Source organism: Ranitomeya imitator, chromosome 1 (assembly GCF_032444005.1).
Source record: "Ranitomeya imitator isolate aRanImi1 chromosome 1, aRanImi1.pri, whole genome shotgun sequence".
In the NCBI taxonomy this organism is placed as follows: Eukaryota; Metazoa; Chordata; class Amphibia; order Anura; family Dendrobatidae; genus Ranitomeya; species Ranitomeya imitator.
The window spans coordinates 361,059,377-361,079,118 of NC_091282.1; the positions used below are offsets into that span (position 1 = coordinate 361,059,377).

Below are 19,742 nucleotides of genomic sequence, written 5' to 3' on the forward strand. Positions count from 1 at the left end.
GGATAATTACCCGTACACAATTGTCTCACAACTAAAAAGCACTGAGTTCGTTCTCCAAACTTATTTGAGTCCTCGCAAGAACTTTCTGCAAGTTTTTAGTGAGAGGAATGATTACTCAAACCAAATCACTAATGCTCTAAGATATCCCACCGCCTTGCCACCAATTGTCACGATTCCCCCTGACCGCTGTCACCAATGGGTCAGGATTCACACCGTGACCGTCACCCCTACGTCACGGATTGAGGTGACTTTAGGCCAACAGACGGCTATCACATGTGCAGGGGGGCTTATCTTAGTTATCCCTCCACTCCACGATGTGATGAAAAACCACACACAAGGCTATTGACCTCTTAGTTTACAGCAGGGGCTTATTCTAGGTATCCCACTGCTTTTCTATATACCACGAACTGCAGGGATTTATGTATATCCCGCTTACAGTTCCACTTAACACTTGCAGCTCTCTGGCGCCCCCCTTACTCTCAGGTCAGATTAGGTACTGCACCCTGGGTAATTAGTCGCCAGAAAGGCTGCCTGCTATGTACTGGCTATTGGGCACGCTGCAGCGACGCGATAACTACTCCCACTCAGGCAGGAACAATAATTATCAAACCCGCAGTTGCTTCAGCATAATCCAACAGTCAGCGCACTTTCGCTGCCACCAGCTTCGATTAAACGGGTCCGAAGCTAACCCAACACAACAGTAACAGTAGCGTATTTCCCTGCAGAGACTTAGGGTACGGTTTAGAACAGGAGAACGAACTAATATATAATAGTATATCCCATTAAAAATAATTAGGCAGTGCTTTATCAAAAATATTTTATAAAGAGGTTATAAATGAGACAATTGCAAATATGTACATGGGTAATTATAACATAAAGGGAATAAATGAGAAAAGATAACACTCACATGTTAAAAGCATTGCAGGCAATCATGCTAGGGCAGTTTCCATATATCCCAGTCCATGGGATGCTGCTGGCTTCAGGAGAGGACAAGAAGTCAGGAAGAAATCTAGCAGCCGGAAGCTGGGGAGCCTGCCACAACCTTAATACCTTAAGGCTGTGACATCACAGAAAGGCTGGCTTATCCAGACCCTCCTCTCTCTACATTCTGCCTAAACTTTAAACTATTCTCTCTAATTTCTATAACTTCACTACTTAACACGTCATAGTTCTAACAAACCCATCAATCATCTCGGGTTAATGTGAGCATTCTAATGAGATCAAATATGTCCTATCTGGGATACATATTTACAGAGAAAACCCTACTTCTTTACCAGACGGAGTTAGAAGCCCGAGTTTAAAGGGATGGGTACCTACACCGAGTGGGAATACGAATATATATTTTCGTGTTCTTACCGTAAACATGGTGCATAATATCGTACCAAAACCAAACAAAGGATCTTTCATGAATTTTGGAGCCACTTTACCAGTTCTGACTAGTGAAGGTGGGAGGGGCGAGGGACTTTCCTCTGAGCCTGGAATTTACGACCCCAGGGCAATAAAACCCCTTCTAGCATACAGTCCGTAGCCCAGAGAGAAACAAGTAGAGTCAGCTAGTGAAGGGGGGGTTTAGCCCACCTCATGAGCTGACGAGCAACTAAACTTATGATATTTCATACCATATCGTGACAATGAGGCAGTAACGAACCCTGAGCTGAATCCAACCGGCTATGGCTGCACACAGACTACAGGGCGAGCTGGGCTCACACGGAGACCGTGCAGACAGCCGTAAACGGCGCTGCAAGGCCCAAAAACCCCCCTCTAGGTTATCCTATGTAGTGTTTTTCCACAATTTAGCTGGAGACGGGTGGAAAAACACTAATAGGGAATTTTTTTAAAAATTTTTAAACAGGCTGCACTATTTGAAAAAAAGGAAAATTTTTCTCAAGGTATGAGCCAGTAACGAACCCTGAGCTGAATCCAATCGGCTATGGCTGCACACAGACTACAGGGCGAGCTGGGCTCACACGGAGACCATGCAGACAGCCGTAAACGGCGCTGCAAGGCCCAAAAACCCCCCTCTAGGTTATCCTATGTAGTGTTTTTCCACAATTTAGCTGGAGACGGGTGGAAAAACACTAGTAGGGAATTTTTTTTAAAATTTTTAAACAGGCTGCACTATTTGAAAGAAAGGAAAATTTTTCTCAAGGTATGAGCCAGTAACGAACCCTGAGCTGAATCCAACTGGCTATGGCTGCACACAGACTACAGGGCGAGCTGGGCTCACACGGAGACTGTGCAGACAGCCGTAAACGGCGCTGCAAGGCCCAAAAACCCCCCTCTAGGTTATCCTATGTAGTGTTTTTCCACAATTTAGCTGGAGACGGGTGGAAAAACACTAATAGGAAATTTGAGAAAAAATGTGCAGCAGGCTGCACTATGAGCAAAAAAGGACAACTGTGTGAGGCAGTGTGAACCCCCCCTGAGCTGAATACAACCGGGTATATGGCTGCACACAGACTACAGAGTGAGCTGCACACACACACACACAGAGACCTTGCAGAATGCTGTTAAAACAGCGCTGCAAGACAAGAGCAAGGTGAACAGTGAAGAACACACAGCGTTTTGCTAAATTAGCCTTTGGAAAGGAAAATAAAGCAATTAGCTAGCTCAACTGGCCCTCAGTTAGAACACAGCTTCCTGTCCCTAACTGAAATCACAGCAGAGTGAGCGCAAAATGGCGGCAGCGTTTTTTATAGTGCAGAGTGACATCATTTCAGCAGCCAATCACTGCCTTGCCAGTACTTACATGCCCACCATGCTAAACAGGATGTGCCCACACTTCCAATCATTCCTCATTGGCTGCTGCGTTCAGTTTGAATTCTGGGAACTTCCGATTCCGGTATCCGATACGCGGGAAGTATCGGAATTCGGTATCGGAATTCCGATACCGCAAGTATCGGCCGATACCCGATACTTGCGGTATCGGAATGCTCAACACTAGATGAGAAAACAGTCTCAAAATCACCAGGATCCATTGAAGCATTCTAGAGTTATTACCTCATAAATTGTCAATGGTCAGAAATGTAAAAATTGACCGGGTCATTAAGATGAAAACAGGTTAGGTCTCAAAGGGATTAAATTGGTTAAAATACCTTAATCCCACATTTGTATTGCATTAACATACTTCATATAAATGTCCTCTAATTTTTCACTTTAAATAAATGATGAAAATGAAAAACTTTCATTAAGGTATTTTGGACTATTGGATGCCTCTTTTTGTATCAAGATCAGCAATTCTAGGCCATAGTTTGACAGATCTTCTGGCAAATTAAGAAACTAGATGGAAGCCCGATGCTATCGCATTGGGAGGGCGGTAATGTCACGTTTGATTTTTAAAGGGTTTTCCCACGACCAAAACTTCATTTTAAAAATTGTCTGTCTCTGACCGTCTACAGAACATACCACAGCTCCTGGGCAGGGGAGGAAGCAAAAGACAATACTGACATTACAGCAGGAGATAGCAGAGGATGCATTTTATGAGTTAAAATATTGTTTAAAAACAGTTAGTGAAACATTTTACCTGACAAAATGAATCCTCTGTGATCCCCTGCTGTAATGTCAGTATTGTCTTTTGCTTCCTCCCCTGCCCAGTAGATGTGAAATGCTCCATACACAGTCAGACACAGACAATTTTTAAAACGAACTTTCTTTTGTGGGAAAACCCCTTTAATGTGACCAGCTTCCTCTGCCTGTAGACAAGTTGCGCATCTGCCGCCGGGTTCAGCTGAATGATTCACTGTGCGGAATTTGCGCAGGCGCAGTAAATCAGACCACCGCCATCTTTGTGCAGTCAGATAGCGGGGTTCACATTAAAACTGCACATGCGCTCCTCCTGTACAAAGATAGCAGCAGTCAGTGAATCATTCGGCTGATCCCAGTGGTGTGTTCGCGATGGTGTTCTGCTGGTGGTACCGTGCAAGAGGCTGCATACAGCGTATACAGTGTGTGTGTGTTAGGAGTCGAGTTTCCTCTGCTGCACAGGGGGAATCTCGATCCGTGTCTGCTGCGGTCTCCCATTCTGCTTCGGCCGCAGTGGGCTCTGCTCAGCGGAGGCGTCGCTCCCAGCGTCTTGCTGGGACTGATTCTGTGCAAAGGGTTACTGCTGCCTTTTCTGGCTCTCCTGTTGTACCCTGCACTGATCTGCGGCGAGCGGGCTTCTCTGGGACTAAGTCCTTATTTGCACACACTGAGCATGCCCAGGGCAAGATCTCCCGTTGGAGATCGAGGGTCACATGCTCAGGCACTGCAGCACATCCCATTGGTCCTCTTGGCAGGTCCTGAAAGGGCAAAACTTCTGTAGCTACTTCCTGAGCTGCAACTTTATAAACTGCGCATGACCGCACGGCCATGCGCTAGTATTGTCTTGATATAATGTGTGTGTGTAGATGGATGTATGTCGATGGATGAAAGCTCCTAAGTATCCCTCCCTAGTGTTGTTGACTGCTCGCGGATGATGGTAGCTATCTAGCGCCCTACTAGCCATCTGCACGTAACACACATCACAGCGTCCAGTTGCTGTGTCTGCCAGTACGGCGCCGTGTGCTTCCTCTGCGCTTTCCTTACCCAAGCCTGGGTGGTTAGTGGCATCCGTCAGTGCGGCACCGCATGCACTCTCGTGCCTCTATACACTATTTAATAGTTTCATTACACACCCAGCTGCGGTGTTGTGCCAGCAAGTGGTCTAATCGGACTTCAATCCTGAGTTGGGGTTGTGTTCGCTGACTTCTTGCTCGCGCTCTATGTGCGGTACCGCGGTCCTTTGACGCAACAGGATCGCTTCCTTCACGCAGGGTGAAGTTAACCCGTGCGTGTATACTTATAATACCGCCATATAGTCCGTCTTACTAGCAGCAAGGTTTATACCTGCACGGTGGACCTCGGACTGCGAACGCACCTAGTTTCATATCAGCTATACTTGGTGCGTTCCGTCAGTCCTTAACATAATACTAGCGCCAAGGTCTGGCTAGTAAATGGCGGACATTCAGCAATCTTTGCGGTATATCCAGCAGCTGGAGGGTAGGTTGGTGGCTCTCGAGAGCTCAACCTCAGCTGTGGATGTTACCGCAGTTGCTGTACAGGCTGCTAGCGTGGCTGCAGCAACCTTGTCCACTGCCACCCCTGTTCCGACATTATCTCGCCTCCCGTTGCCAGAAAAATTTTCTGGAGATTGCAAAACTTGTAGGGGATTCGTGAGTCAGTGCTCTATCCACCTTGAGCTCCTGGCTGCACGTTTTCCTACAAAGCGGGCTAAGGTGGGATTTATTGTCTCTCTCTTGTCGGACAGGGCGTTGGAGTGGGCTACGCCGCTGTGGGAGCGTGGTGATCATGTGGTGCAGAGTGCTCCGTTGTTTCTGAGCACTCTGAAAAAGGTCTTTTTAGGACCTCAAGTCACCCATGACACAGCGCTCCAACTACTGGCATTAACTCAGGGTGAGTCCTTGGTCAGCCATTTTTCCGTCCGCTTCCGTACTTTAGCTTCTGAGCTGGAGTGGTCGGATAAAGCCCTTATCCCCATATTTTGGAGGGGCTTGGCTGATCACGTTAAGGACGCTCTGGCCACTAGGGAGATTTCTGCCACACTGGAGGAGTTAATAACTGTCTCTACTCGTATTGACCTCCGTTTTAACGAGCGGAGGTTAGAGCGAGCCCAGTGTAGGCAGAGGTTTCGGCTGGCTCCCACCTTCGCCAAACCTTTGGAATCTCCCATCCAGGCATCTGAGTCACATGAGGCCTTAGAGGTGACACGAGCGGGATCCAAATCTCAGTCCGCCCATGCACATAGGGTCCGTCATGTTTGCCAGCAGTCAGGACATCTTGCCTCCAAGGGTCCTCAGCGGTCGGGGAAACGTCAGCGTCTAGTGGCAGTTGGAGGAGGTACACTAGACACGGCGACGTTTGCCTCAAAGTTGTCCTTCAAGGGGACAATTACCATAGGCCCATCCACTCTTATGGTCGAGCTATGCGTGGATTCTGGGGCAGAGGGTAATTTTATGTCTTCCTCTTTTGCCCAGGGTCACGCAATACCCTTGGTGATGCTCGCCAAGCCTGTAACCGTTCGAGTGGTAAATGGGTCAACACTACCCTCACAGATTACCCACCAAACCATTCCTATCACGCTTTCTGTGTCTCCATCACATCAGGAGATAATCTCCCTATTAGTCATTCCTGAGGGTATTGATGAGGTCCTGTTGGGGATACCATGGCTTCGCTACCATTCTCCTCATATTGAGTGGTCCTCTGGGAGAATTTTGGGATGGAGTAAATCCTGCGAGGGTAGATGTCAGAGGGAGTGCGTTCAGGTTGCTACTACACAGGTACCCGCAGATCTTTCCTCTCTCCCCAAGCACTATTGGCCCTATGCAGACGTGTTCTCCAAAAGAGCTGCGGAGACCCTTCCGCCTCACCGCCCCTATGACTGTCCTATTGACCTCTTGCCTGGTGCTGAGCCTCCCCGGGGTCGAGTCTATCCGTTATCTCTCCCGGAGAGAGAGGCAATGTCTCAGTACATCCAAGAGAATCTGGCAAGAGGATTCATTAGGAAGTCAGTGTCACCAGCAGGGGCTGGGTTCTTCTTTGTACAGAAGAAGACTGGAGATTTACGTCCATGCATAGACTACAGGGGTCTTAACGCCATCACCGTTAAGAACAAGTACCCATTACCCCTGATATCTGAGCTGTTTGATAGGCTACGGGGAGCGAGGATATTTACTAAGTTAGATCTGCGGGGTGCTTACAACCTGATTCGCATCCGTGAGGGGGATGAATGGAAGACGGCTTTTAACACCAGTGATGGGCACTATGAATATCTGGTGATGCCCTTCGGGCTCTGTAATGCCCCAGCCATTTTCCAAGACTTTGTGAACGACATCTTCCGGGATATGCTCACCACCTCGGTCGTAGTCTATCTGGATGATATTCTCATCTTCTCTCCAGATATTGACTCCCATCGGAGAGATGTTTGCAAAGTCTTCGACCTCTTACGGGCAAACTCCCTCTACGCCAAGTTGGAGAAGTGTGTGTTTGAGCAGGAGTCCTTGCCTTTCCTTGGTTATATCATCTCTGCCCAGGGTTTGGCTATGGATCCTGCCAAGCTACAGGCTGTAATGGACTGGCAGGAACCCCATTCTCTTAAAGCGGTGCAGCACTTTATGGGGTTCATTAATTACTATCGCCAGTTCATTCCACACTTCTCAACTTTGGTAGCTCCCTTGGTTGCCCTCACCAAGAAGGGAGCAAATCCCAAGTTGTGGTCAGAGGAGGTCTCCAAAGCCTTTCTCTCGATCAAGTCACACTTCGCTAGCGCTCCCATCCTACATCGCCCCGATGTTGATAAACTATTTATCTTGGAGGTGGATGCCTCATCCGTTGGTGCTGGAGCAGTCCTTTTCCAAAAGGATGCTCAAGGTCGGAAGCATCCTTGCTTTTTCTTCTCCAAGACCTTCACACCAGCGGAGAGGAATTATTCCATTGGGGACAGGGAGTTGCTAGCCATGAAGTTGGCTTTTTCAGAGTGGAGACATCTCTTGGAGGGAGCTCGCTTTCCCTTCCAAGTCTTCACTGACTACAAGAACTTGGTATATCTACAAACGGCCCAGCGGCTGAATTCTCGCCAGGCTAGATGGTCCCTGTTCTTCTCCCGGTTCCATTTTACTCTCCATTTCCTCTCCGGGGAGAAGAACGTTTGTGCTGACGCTCTCTCCCGCTCCATAGTGTCATCGGAGGAGGAGGAGCCTCGGCTTATTGTCCCTTCTGAGAGCCTGAGAACTGTAGCTCCGGTTTCGCTAGGGTCTGTGCCCCCGGGCAAGACTTTCGTACCAGCTAACTTGCGACCGGAGGTTCTCTCTTGGGCTCACTCCTCCAGAGTGGGTGGGCATTTTGGGACCAAGAGGACATCTGAGCTTTTGGCGAGAACATACTGGTGGCCACATATGGCCCGAGATGTCAGGGACTATATTCAGGCGTGTGTTTCTTGCGCCCAGAATCGGTCTCCTCGGCAACGGCCTGCTGGGTTGCTTTACCCTCTACCGGTGGCAGACAGGCCCTGGGAGATGGTCGGGATGGACTTTGTGGTGGGCTTACCCAAGTCGCGTGGCTGCTCCATTATTTGGGTTGTCACCGACCATTTCTCTAAGATGGTGCATTTGGTGCCGCTTCCTCGGTTACCCTCAGCACGGGCCTTGGCGGTGTTGTTCATTAAGCACGTTTTCCGATTGCATGGTATGCCTGATAAGATTGTCAGCGATCGGGGTCCCCAGTTCGCGTCTTGGTTTTGGAGAGAGCTCTGCCGTTTACTCAGCATTCAGTTAAACCTCTCCTCTGCATACCATCCCGAGATGAATGGGTTGGTGGAGAGAACCAACCAGACTCTGGTGACATATTTGCGACATTTCGTCTCTGCTAGGCAGGATGACTGGGCATCTTTGCTACCTTGGGCGGAATTTGCCTTGAACAACGCTGTAGCCAATTCCACTGGTCAAACTCCCTTTCTCCTTAATTATGGCCAGCATCCGCGTGTCCCTGTGCCCATGCCCGTGTCATCCACCGATTCTAGGGTGGCAGACTGGGCAGTGGAGGCACGTGACATCTGGGACCGCACACAGGATGCCATCCGGGCCTCCAAGGAGAGAATGAGGGTTTCGGCTGATACACACCGGCGCCCCGCTCCTGTCTTTGCTCCTGGAGACTTAGTGTGGCTCTCCGCCCGTAACGTCAGGCTGAGAGTTGAGTCCACTAAGTTTGCTCCTCGCTACATTGGCCCTTTTAAGGTTCTGGAACAGGTCAACTCTGTGGTCTACCGTTTGGCTATTCCTCCACGCCTTGGTATCACCGATACTTTTCACGTTTCCCTCTTAAAGCCCGTTCATTTGTCCCGGTTTTCTGAGTTATCTGCTGGGACATCGGGTTCATCCACGGATGAGTTTGAGGTGAATGCTATTGTGGGGTGCAAGGTGGTACGTGGCAAGAAATTTTATCTGGTGGACTGGAAGGGTCACGGCCCAGAGGATAGAACCTGGGAGCCTGTGGAGCACATTCGGGCTCCGCTGCTTATTGCGGCTTTTGAGCGTAGTGAGGCTCAAGGAGGGGGGGCCCTAGGAGGGGGGGGTAATGTTAGGAGTCGAGTTTCCTCTGCTGCACAGGGGGAATCTCGATCCGTGTCTGCTGCGGTCTCCCATTCTGCTTCAGCCGCAGTGGGCTCTGCTCAGCGGAGGCGTCGCTCCCAGCATCTTGCTGGGACTGATTCTGTGCAGGGGGTTACTGCTGCCTTTTCTGGCTCTCCTGTTGTACCCTGCACTGATCTGCGGCGAGCGGGCTTCTCTGGGACTAAGTCCTTATTTGCACACACTGAGCATGCCCAGGGCAAGATCGAGGGTCACATGCTCAGGCACTGCAGCACATCCCATTGGTCCTCTTGGCAGGTCCTGAAAGGGCAAAACTTCTGTAGCTACTTCCTGTGCTGCAACTATATAAACTGCGCATGACCGCACGGCCATGCACTAGTATTGTCTTGATATAATGTGTGTGTGTAGATGGATGTATGTCGATGGATGTAAGCTCCTAAGTATCCCTCCCTAGTGTTGTTGACTGCTCGCGGATGATGGTAGCTATCTAGCGCCTGACTAGCCATCTGCACGTAACACACATCACAGCGTCCAGTTGCTGTGTCTGCCAGTATGGCGCCGTGCGCTTCCTCTGCGCTTTCCTTACCCAAGCCTGGGTGGTTAGTGGCGTCCGTCAGTGTGGCACCGCATGCACTCTCGTGCCTCTATACGCTATTTAATAGTTTCATTACACACCCAGTTGCGGTGTTGTGCCAGCAAGTGGTCTAATCGGACTTCAATCCTGAGTTGGGGTTGTGTTCGCTGACTTCTTGCTCGCGCTCTATGTGCGGTACCGCGGTCCTGTGACGCAACAGGATCGCTTCCTTCACGCAGGGTCAAGTTAACCCGTGCGTGTATACTTATAGTACCGCCATATAGTCCGTCTTACTAGCAGCAGGGTTTATACCTGCACGGTGGACCTCGGACTGCGAACGCACCTAGTTTCATATCAGCTATACTTGGTGCGTTCCGTCAGTCCTTAACAGTGTGTGTGGTGCGCACAGCATATACAATGTGTGCTTGTGTGTGGTGGTGCGTACGACATATACAGTGTGTGTGTGTGGTGCGACGGTGTTCCGATGGTGGTACCGCGCAAGAGGCTGGTGCCACCAGCAGTTTCCATATTGGGACACCCATCACTTGGGTGTCCCAATATGGTGGTCGGTGAACTTCCGCCGCTTGGAATTCTGGGATCCGGACACATCTGGAAGGAACAGGATGTGAAGATATTACAAAGTAAGTATATATTAAGATAAAGATGAGCAAATTATTTTGCAGAGGCTCAAATTTCCTGGTATTCACGTTCCATGCAAATTCAAGCAATCTGCTATTCGGCTTGTGAGGATCGACAAAAGATATTCTCTGCATCATGTCGCACATGCTGCACGCTAAGTGAGATGGCACATGTTTAGAAGCTAACAAACTTCTGCCAGAAGCAAGATAGCGCATGATGAGACTGAAGGGAAGTGAAGCTCTGTCACTAGGATAAGATTAAAGTGGGGCACCCATGACACTAGCTTTGTGCAACCTAAGCTCCCTAGTGTGCTTAGACGGGTTTGTTCACCCATGCGGAAATCATGTTCCTATCCCTGTCTTTCCCTAAGAACAACCCTAGACAATCTCTCTTCACAAAGCTCACACTTCCAGTTCCAAACCAGGTGGTTATAGCAAGCTATCACTGCCAACTACTCAAGCTAAGAAGTTAGCATTTATATCAAAGGGGAGTGGCACACTCAGAACAGCTGAGATAACTCTGAATGGAGGGCTCTAGGAGAAGAACAGAACTGTTTAACCCTTGCAACCTCAGAGCAAGGGAAATATACACCACTTAACCCTTGCAACACCAGAACAAAGGAAATCTGTACAGCAAAATGGAGGACAAAGCAGACCCATCCAATACAGGTGCATGTGTAGCCAGACACCGTGATCTTCTGAGCCCTCTTTGTTGTGGTATCCCCGTGACAGAGGCACAGCAGCACGATCTTCCCCATAATACCCAGCAGCAATCCGATCACATGGTCTAGCACAGCCAATCATGGGAGCTATGACAGGCAGTATAAAAAATAGGGACTCACCCAGGAATATCATTTTATAACTGTATTATTTAGGGATAGGAGCAATCAGAGCACACAGCATAGGGATAGACAAAGGCCTAATGTGATTTTGGTGTACTACTTTAGTGCTGATGTACCAGATTGAAAATGGGAGTGATAGTCTCAGTCTAAAAATAGAAATCCAATATTCAAGTGATATACAGTGAACTGATGTAGCAGAGTCTCATCATCACCACTCAGCATGTGTCTGTGAATTATACATCTTTGAAATACAGCAGCAACAGCACCTTAAGGGCAGGTGCACATGGACTTATGTTCTCCCATCTGAGAGAATTCAATTGATTATTCAAATGACACTGAGCAAACTCTGATCAGAGTGTGAGAATAGTGTGATCTCTCTAATGAGAAGATGGACAAAAAAAATTCTCCATTTACTCCATTCAGGCGAGTGCGCGAAAATCGGACTGCACTCAGATGTCATCTGAATGCAGTCCGATGTTTCACATGCACTTGTTAACCTACATGGCCGAGCACACTCTGATTATTGGATCAAACTCGGGCATGCATCAAATTTTTCCTTATACAGCCTCGAACATTTGCACAGCCCCATAGACTAACATTGGTCGAAATGCGATCCCATGTTTTATCGGATAGCACTTGAACAAAAATATGCACAAGTCACCTGCCCTTATAGATGATTTTTTTCACACAGTGGGAGCAAGCAATTGCAGTTAAAACCACTAATTGCCAATTTTTCAAGGTTTGTGTTAATTTATAAATGAATGTGTAATACTTGTGTTTTGAGACATGCCTCTATAATTTTCAAACTTAAATACAAGTGTTTACCTACCACAGTGTGCACATTGCTCAAAATATTTTTTTGAGCCCGTTCCAATAGCTTAATTTTTTTCATGCACACACGCCACCTGAACTCAGGTGCCAGTTGCACGCGCTTGCTATTGGAGCTTAGTTCTACCTAGATTTTCTAGATTGTATGGTCCCATTATATTCTGTTAAGGCAGGTGGCTTTTTTAACCTTTAATTTAAAAGTAGGATTTTGCAACTGTTTAACTAGTCACATTTAACAATCGCCAGTGCTGCAAATTACTTTCCATGCTTGTAGCTGGGTATCAACCTTTTTATGTAGGGTTTAGCTTTTTTTGTAAAAGGTAATAGAATTTTAAACCAAAATTGGTTTAATTTGTTAAGAAAGGTTATAAACAAATCAAACATTATACTTTTGTGCTAAACCAAAACATTGGTGAGGTAATGGATGTGGCGTGGCAGAACAATAGAAAAAAAATAACATCACTGACAAGAATGTGGCTGAAGCAAGCAGCAGCTTTTAATCCAATGATAGTGCTGGCAGCAGAAACTGTTTAAGAAGTAATAGGACCAAACACAAGTCACCTTTGGCCTCCTTTGCATACACTTGTAAGTGCATTAGTGGGGATAAAGTGTAGGTGTAATGGAGTATAAGTCCCTTCCCTTATCTCAATCCAGCAGGACGATGTAGCCTCTGACAGCGACACCATCAGCATTTGACCTTCTCCATCTTCAGCATCGATTACAATATATATATCATGGTGGACCAGGTGGTTTATCTTCTGGTGCAAAAACTGTTGCACATTAGCAAGCAGAGTTGCACCACCTCAACACCCAGTTTCAGTCCTATCTAACCTATGTACTTTTTCAAGCAGATAACCTAAGCTCTGATCCCATGGATTTCTAGGTCAAGTAGTTGGACCAGTTGCAAGAACTAGTTTACTATGGGTGTACTGTCATGTCCAAGCTCCATTGTAATATCACAGAGTTTGTTCAGCAAGGCTGGTGGATTTGACACACTAAAGTAGACCAGGCTATCTGTTATAAACATGTGTCAACATGAATCCGGTGTGGACAAGTACAGACTTTCATGCACCAATGGCTGATACCAATGATTAAATCAGCCATACCATTTGTCTGCCCAATTGACTGTCTGTTGACTTTCGTCAACTATTCTGCTGCTGCTAGTGCTAATGAAGAACACTTTTCTAGGCATGTACTTCCTCTCCATAATGCCATCTATACTCTTTTAATGCTGTTGGTGGCTCTAAACTGCTAATCATCTCATGTCCTTCCTCATCTTATCTCACTACCATGCTGCTCCTGCTGCAGGCACTGCACAGGCATGCCAGTTACACGCCTCCTGTCACAAAGTGACTGTCCTAGCATGACTCGGCCCGACGAGTGGACGGTCACAAAATGGTGAAACACAAGGGTACACCGAGGACATAATAACAGCGGTGGCCTCTGACAATAGGGAACGGGGAATTGGACACCTCCTGCACTCACCTGAGGATGTGCCCTGCTCTTACTATTGTCCCTATTTGGGTTCTTTCACCCCATTGCCGAGCAGGATATCTAATCCCTCACTTGCCCTGCTCCTATTCCTAAGTAGGGAACTGGCAGGTGAGAGCACTGGTCCCACCGCTGCACTAATACAACACAGGGGAAAGTTACAGACAACAAAGGGACAAAGCAACAATAAACACCACACTTAGCTTTCTCTGCTGCAATGCACAGCACAGAAAAATAAGGCACCAGATATCAGTATTCAGCTGAAGAACCATGGCACTTTGCAAGCTCCTGTCTCCAGCTAGGTTGGTCTCCAAAAGGACCTGTATAACCAACAGTGAGCTGATGCATCAGGTGACCTTTTGAAGGATGGTGGGAGTGGTCACCAACACATCAGCAGACTAGGCAGCAATGTAATTACACCAGCGGCCACCGAGGGGCAAACTGCATTAACCCCCGATGACCTGAAAGGAAAAAAGTTTTAATCTGAGGGAAACCAGATCTGCCACAAATCTAAAAGTAGATCATGACACCTCCTGGCTTCCCATTGTGTATTATACGTAGTGCTAGACTGAACTGCTGCTGCCAAGGCTGCCATTGCTGGCCCTAAACTACCAAGCATCTTCTTACCAGCTCTGTAAAACTCTCTAAAATGTTACTTCTGCCGCGATCACTACATACCCATGTGAGTCATATATTTCCTGGCTACCAACTATGTTTTTTATAGTGCTAGAGAGTACTGCTGAGGCTGGAAAAAATTTACTTTAATGTTTTTATACCGTTAAGCAACAGCTGTCAGGGTGTGGTCAGCAGCTGACATGAACAGAGGCACTTAGAGAGAGCTTCATCTCTAACTCAGATTACTTACCTTTATCCTGTTGCAATCGGGTGACACACCACATTTTTGGGAACCTTGTACTGTGGTGTGTGTCAGGAGAGGAGAGGTGAATAGAAGATGCCAAACTTTAGCGATGGAAAAGCTCAGTGAATTCGCCAGAAACTCATCGCAAGATGGTGCCGAGATTTCAGCACAACAACAGGGGGAGGAGATGGCACAGAAAGATGCAGAGAGTGAAATACACCCAGAAGAACCTTAAAGCAGGTATCTGCACAACACACTAAGATATTTCTTACAGGAAAAATATATGAGGTGAAGATAGATGTGGGACTTTTGTGATTGGACCTGCGAAATTTCAGGGAAAGGGTTAAAGAAACTGAGACTAGAATATCTTCTCTGGAGGACAGTTCAGCTTCAGTGGCACGTATACTGCTATCTCTTGAAAAGGCAGCTAGTATGTGGTCCCAAAGAGCAGAGGACCTAGAGAATTGCCTCCGCTGTAACAACTTGAGGATCCTGGGATTTCCAGAGCAGGAAGAGGGCAAAGACCTCTGTACATTCCTTGAGAGCTGGCTCAAATCTACATTTACAGATATCAACCTGTCTTCCACATTTATAATAGAAAGAGCACATCGAGTTCCAACCTGACCACCTCCACCGGGTGCTCAACCCAGACCCCTCCTGGCAAGACTACTATGTAGCAGAGACAGCAAACAGTAAAGGCCCAATCACTTATAATAACTCATCTATAGCACTTTTCCCGGACTTCTCAGCATCGCTGCAGAAATCTAGGGCAACATTTATGAATGTTAAAAAAATACTAAAGGAGCTACAGATCTCCCACTCTATGGCCTTTACTGTCCGCCTGCGAGTAATACATGATGAAAAGACATTGTTCTTCTCAACTCCATCAGAGGCTTATAACTGGCTAAATTTTCTGAAGTGCAACAAGAATCGCTGAAGACATAGAAGAAGAAACTGCACCTATATCTTTGCACAAACTCTTTTGCTGACTTTCAGTTTGGAAGTACAATAAGAATACTGTGGACATCCATATGAGATATTTTTGACTTACATAATACTAACGAAAGATAATAATCTTTGATTGTCTAACATATTTATCCCCATCCCCTTTCTCCCCCACCTAACTTTTTCTTTTCCTCTTTTCCGTTTTTTATTCCCCCTTTTTATTTTGCCCTGCATCTTTTCTTGTTGCTCTCTCCTCTCTATCCTTTTGTAATATACCATATTGTATTTAGAGGCATATTGTAGCATACTGATATAATACTGTTGAACACCCAAGTTTTATTATATTGTTCAGTAAATGAGCTATAGTCTGTGACACAAGACGAGTTCTATTTTCCCAGACTACCTCCGTTATTACCATTAGCCACGTAACTGATACTTGGTCTATAAAAGACACCATAATAACAGTGCCCATTGGACATCAAAATCTTTTCTGAAATTAGTTAGTAAAACTGTCTAAACTATTGCTTTAGATCAGGGGTGGGGAACCTCAGGTCCCAGGGCCATTTACGTCCCTCTATGACCTTTTATCAGACCCCCAGCAGATTCTCAGGGACCGCATTCTTGCGCAGGGAGGTGAATTTGGATTACAACCAGCTCATTAATGTCTTCTTGCTTTGTTAGCACACACACGCAGTGTTCACTACTGAACACTGAAGGGCATGCAATGAAACCAGTGCCAGGGTCAGGATGTACTATGTGAGCGGAGTTTGCATGGCCCCCGAAGGATGGTATAAATATCCAAATGGCCCTTGGCAGAAAAAAGATTCCTCACCCCTGCACTAGGGAATAATGAACAGTTCTATTTTGTTTTATATATATTGTAGCTAGATATTTAGTTACTTGACTCATGAAACTAAGTTTTCTATCTTGTAATATGAGAGGTTTTGGAACTACAAAAAAAGTAATTCTATTTTGTTCATATTAGAAAAGTCAATCCTCAGACTATATGCCAACAAGAGACCTACTTACAATCTTCCTCTCTAAATTTCCCTAGCAAACCGTGGATACAGTAAACAGCTCATTTATAGTGATGAGCGAGTGTACTCGTTGCCTACAAACATATTACAGAATACTTTGTCCTTTCAGTAAAACAAAAAGAAAAAACATGAAAAATTATTATAACCTTTATGAATTATAAATGAGCAGTGATGAGCGAGTGTACTCGTTGCTCTGGTTTTCCCGAGCACGCTCGGGTGTCCTCCGAGTATTTGTTAGTGTTCGGAGATTTAGTTTTCATCACCTCAGCTGATTGATTTACAGCTACTAGCCAGGCTGAGTACATGTGGGGGTTGCCTGGTTGCTAGGGAATCCTCACATGTACTCAGCCTGGCTAATAGCTGTAAATTATTCAGCTGAGGTGATGAAAACTAAATCTCCGAACACTAACAAATACTCTTAAGTCACTCGAGCGTGCTCGAGAAATCTCGAGCAACGAGTACACTCGCTCATCACTAGTCATTTATAATCCATAAAAGTTATAATAATTTTTCATGTTTTTTCTTTTTGTTTTACTGAAAGGACAAAGTATTCTGTAATAAGTTTGCAACAAAATGTCTTAGGTTTGTCTGGAACTATCGAGAATTGTTACAAAATACGTATACTAGATGTTATGTTAAATATGTTATTCTTCAATAAAATGAGGTAAAAAAAGCAAAAGTTCTCAATATAAAGTTATTTATTTAACCCATTACTTGCCAAATTAAAATTTTTACAAGTATGGATTTTTCAGAAAAGGGCGTCCCAATATGCAATTAAAAATGACAATGACATGATTTCCTATTTTGAAAACATTCATTTTACAAACACAACAGAAAAAATTGGACCTAATTATAAAAATTATTAAATCTTAGTTGCTAGAAGCTAAAGATTAGGTGTCCCAAAAGAAGGACATTGGTAGATAATGGGTTAAAATGTTTGGTTATAACAAGCCATAACATTTTCACATTTAAAACACAGCAACTGTTTTGATACCAGGGGATAATTTTTGGAAGACTTCATAGAATGCCTTTTTAATAGCCTAATTCATTTTGTGTTTAGCAAATGAGTTTCAGATCTCCCACAAATGATTTTTTTTTCCTTTCTTGTTGGAAGTCCTTTACTTCTTTACATTGAAAACAGTACACATGTGTTGTCTCCCTAATTAAAAGAATACTTTTTGGAATGCTTATGCAAAAGCTATAGCTTCTTTATACTCCTGAAATAGGGATACGGTAATTATTACACCGAATCATGTGAAATTGTTCTTCTCTTTGCACCACCTTTGCACAAACAATTGCAATGCCTGAATCTGCCCCCTAAAATAGATAATTTTTAGACTATTTAAACAATTTAAGTAGTGTTAAAGGCTGATACTGCATTGTTTGTTAAATATGCTGTTGGTTACCATCTGTTTTCTCCCAACTGGATTGGTTAAAGTCATTTGAACATTAAAATGGCTCTATTTGCATTGCAGAGCTCAAATTGTAGGGGGAACTCACAGTATTCTACACATATTTTCCAGGCAATTGGTGCCTTTTGAATTATGCGACTCATGCACAGTTATTCACTGCGAATCAAATATTTTGGGAAAATTCAACAGTTAGCAAATTCAAATCTCAAAAGATCCGTGCATCTCAATTAAGTAGCTTTGTATTTCCTCTACGAGTTGGTGTAATATATCTCGACTAATGGTGTGTCTTTGCCACTATTAACAGCACTAATGTGCTTGGAGATCCATCTTCTCATCTCCTGAATGGTCTTTCTGACATAAATCATTAAACAAATGCAGGTTGCTACACAAAACATATCCCTACTATGAAAATTCATAATCTGTTATAAAGTATCATATTAAAAAGTAATTCGTATTCAACATTAATTCTTCAACTTCAACTATGTATACTAGATATATCAGACTTGATATAGCCACAAGAATCCTTGATATCAAAAGAGTGAATAATCCTCTTTTTAATCTCACAGGTAAACTTCATCTCATATTATTAACTTTAGAAACAAAAGGAAAAATTACAATTGGACTTTTTAAGTCACAATTATTGAGGCTCTATTATCATTATTTTTTCCAGATATAATAAGGTGTTGCACAATCTTTATATTAAAAAACACTGTCTCTATTTTGTATGACACTCTCCTACTGGAGTGAGATTGCCACTTTTTTGTGATGGTTCCCAAGACTATTTCCAATATATTTGTCTCCACAGTTCCACCAGCCCCTCAAAGCGCATTTTACCTGGTCATTTCTCAAAGTATAAATGAATGGATTGAAAAGTGGCGTGACAATAGTGTTCAATATTACAGCCAACTTATTAAAATCTACATAGGAAGTTTTAATAGATCTTAAGCTCATAAACACCGTTCCAACATAGAATATAAACACAACCAGAAGGTGAGAAGAACACGTTGCAAATGATTTTCCTCGCCTACCTGATGCAGGTATCTTCAAAAGGGCAATTATTATATTTAAGTAAGATAAAATAATAAGCGCAAGTGATCCAAACACAATCACAGCAGAAACCATGAAATTTAAAAGATTTAGATATCTGGTGTCTGTACAGGCCAGCTTTAAAAGTTGTTCTACATCACAAAAAAAATGGTTAATTCTGTTAAAGCCACAAAAATTTAGACGAAGTACCAGTACGGTTGGGGATATGGTGTCTACAAAAGCGCATGTCCATGAGCCCAGAGCTAGACATAGACAATGTCTGGGGCTTAACACAGCCGTATATCGTAAAGGATAGCAGATAGCCACAAACCTGTCAAATGACATAGCTGTTAGAAGTAATATTTCTGTTGCACCCAAGAAGAAGAAGCTGTAGCATTGTATCATACAGCCCATATAACTGATCATTCCATTTCCATTTGCCAGGAGGGAAAGTAACTTTGGTGCGATTGTGCTGGTAAAGAATATATCTAAGAAAGACAAATTAATAAGGAAAAAATACATTGGTGTGTGTAGCTGTCTATTTGTAGAAATGATGACAATGATGACAATGTTTCCTAGCACGGTGATGAAGTAGACGTTCATGAGAATTAAAAAAAATGTAATTTTAAGCGCTGAAGAATAGTGAATCTCCATTAGAAGAAACCCATCGCTTTTATTAAATATATGCATAACTGCAGAAAGGAATGAAATGTTGTAATAGCTTTTAATGCTATCTGCTAATGTTAATGTTATCTGCTCAAGCTGGTCTACGATTATTATATGAACTCTTGCTGAATCACATCCATCTATCTGTCATCTCGTCGGCCTCCGCTGCTCTGAGCATAGCATTCCGAGTTTCCTATATGCAGAAAAGCCTGGGTTGATGCAAATACTTTATTTTAATGATGCATTATTTTCATTGCAGCACGGCAGTTTACATCAATGGAGGAAAACACAATGAGAAATCT

At 44.7% G+C, this 19,742-nt stretch overlaps 1 protein-coding gene across 1 annotated transcript in view; it reads right to left on the reverse strand.

The window, feature by feature from the left end:
* LOC138667342 (olfactory receptor 6F1-like) overlaps positions 1-19,377 on the reverse strand; it is a 94,711-nt gene extending 75,334 nt beyond the window's left edge. The window contains exon 1 of the mRNA XM_069755602.1: positions 18,583-19,377. Within this exon, the coding sequence (XP_069611703.1) occupies positions 18,583-19,377 (795 nt within the window). The remainder of the gene's footprint in view (positions 1-18,582) is intronic.
* Positions 19,378-19,742: the final 365 nt, after the last annotated feature.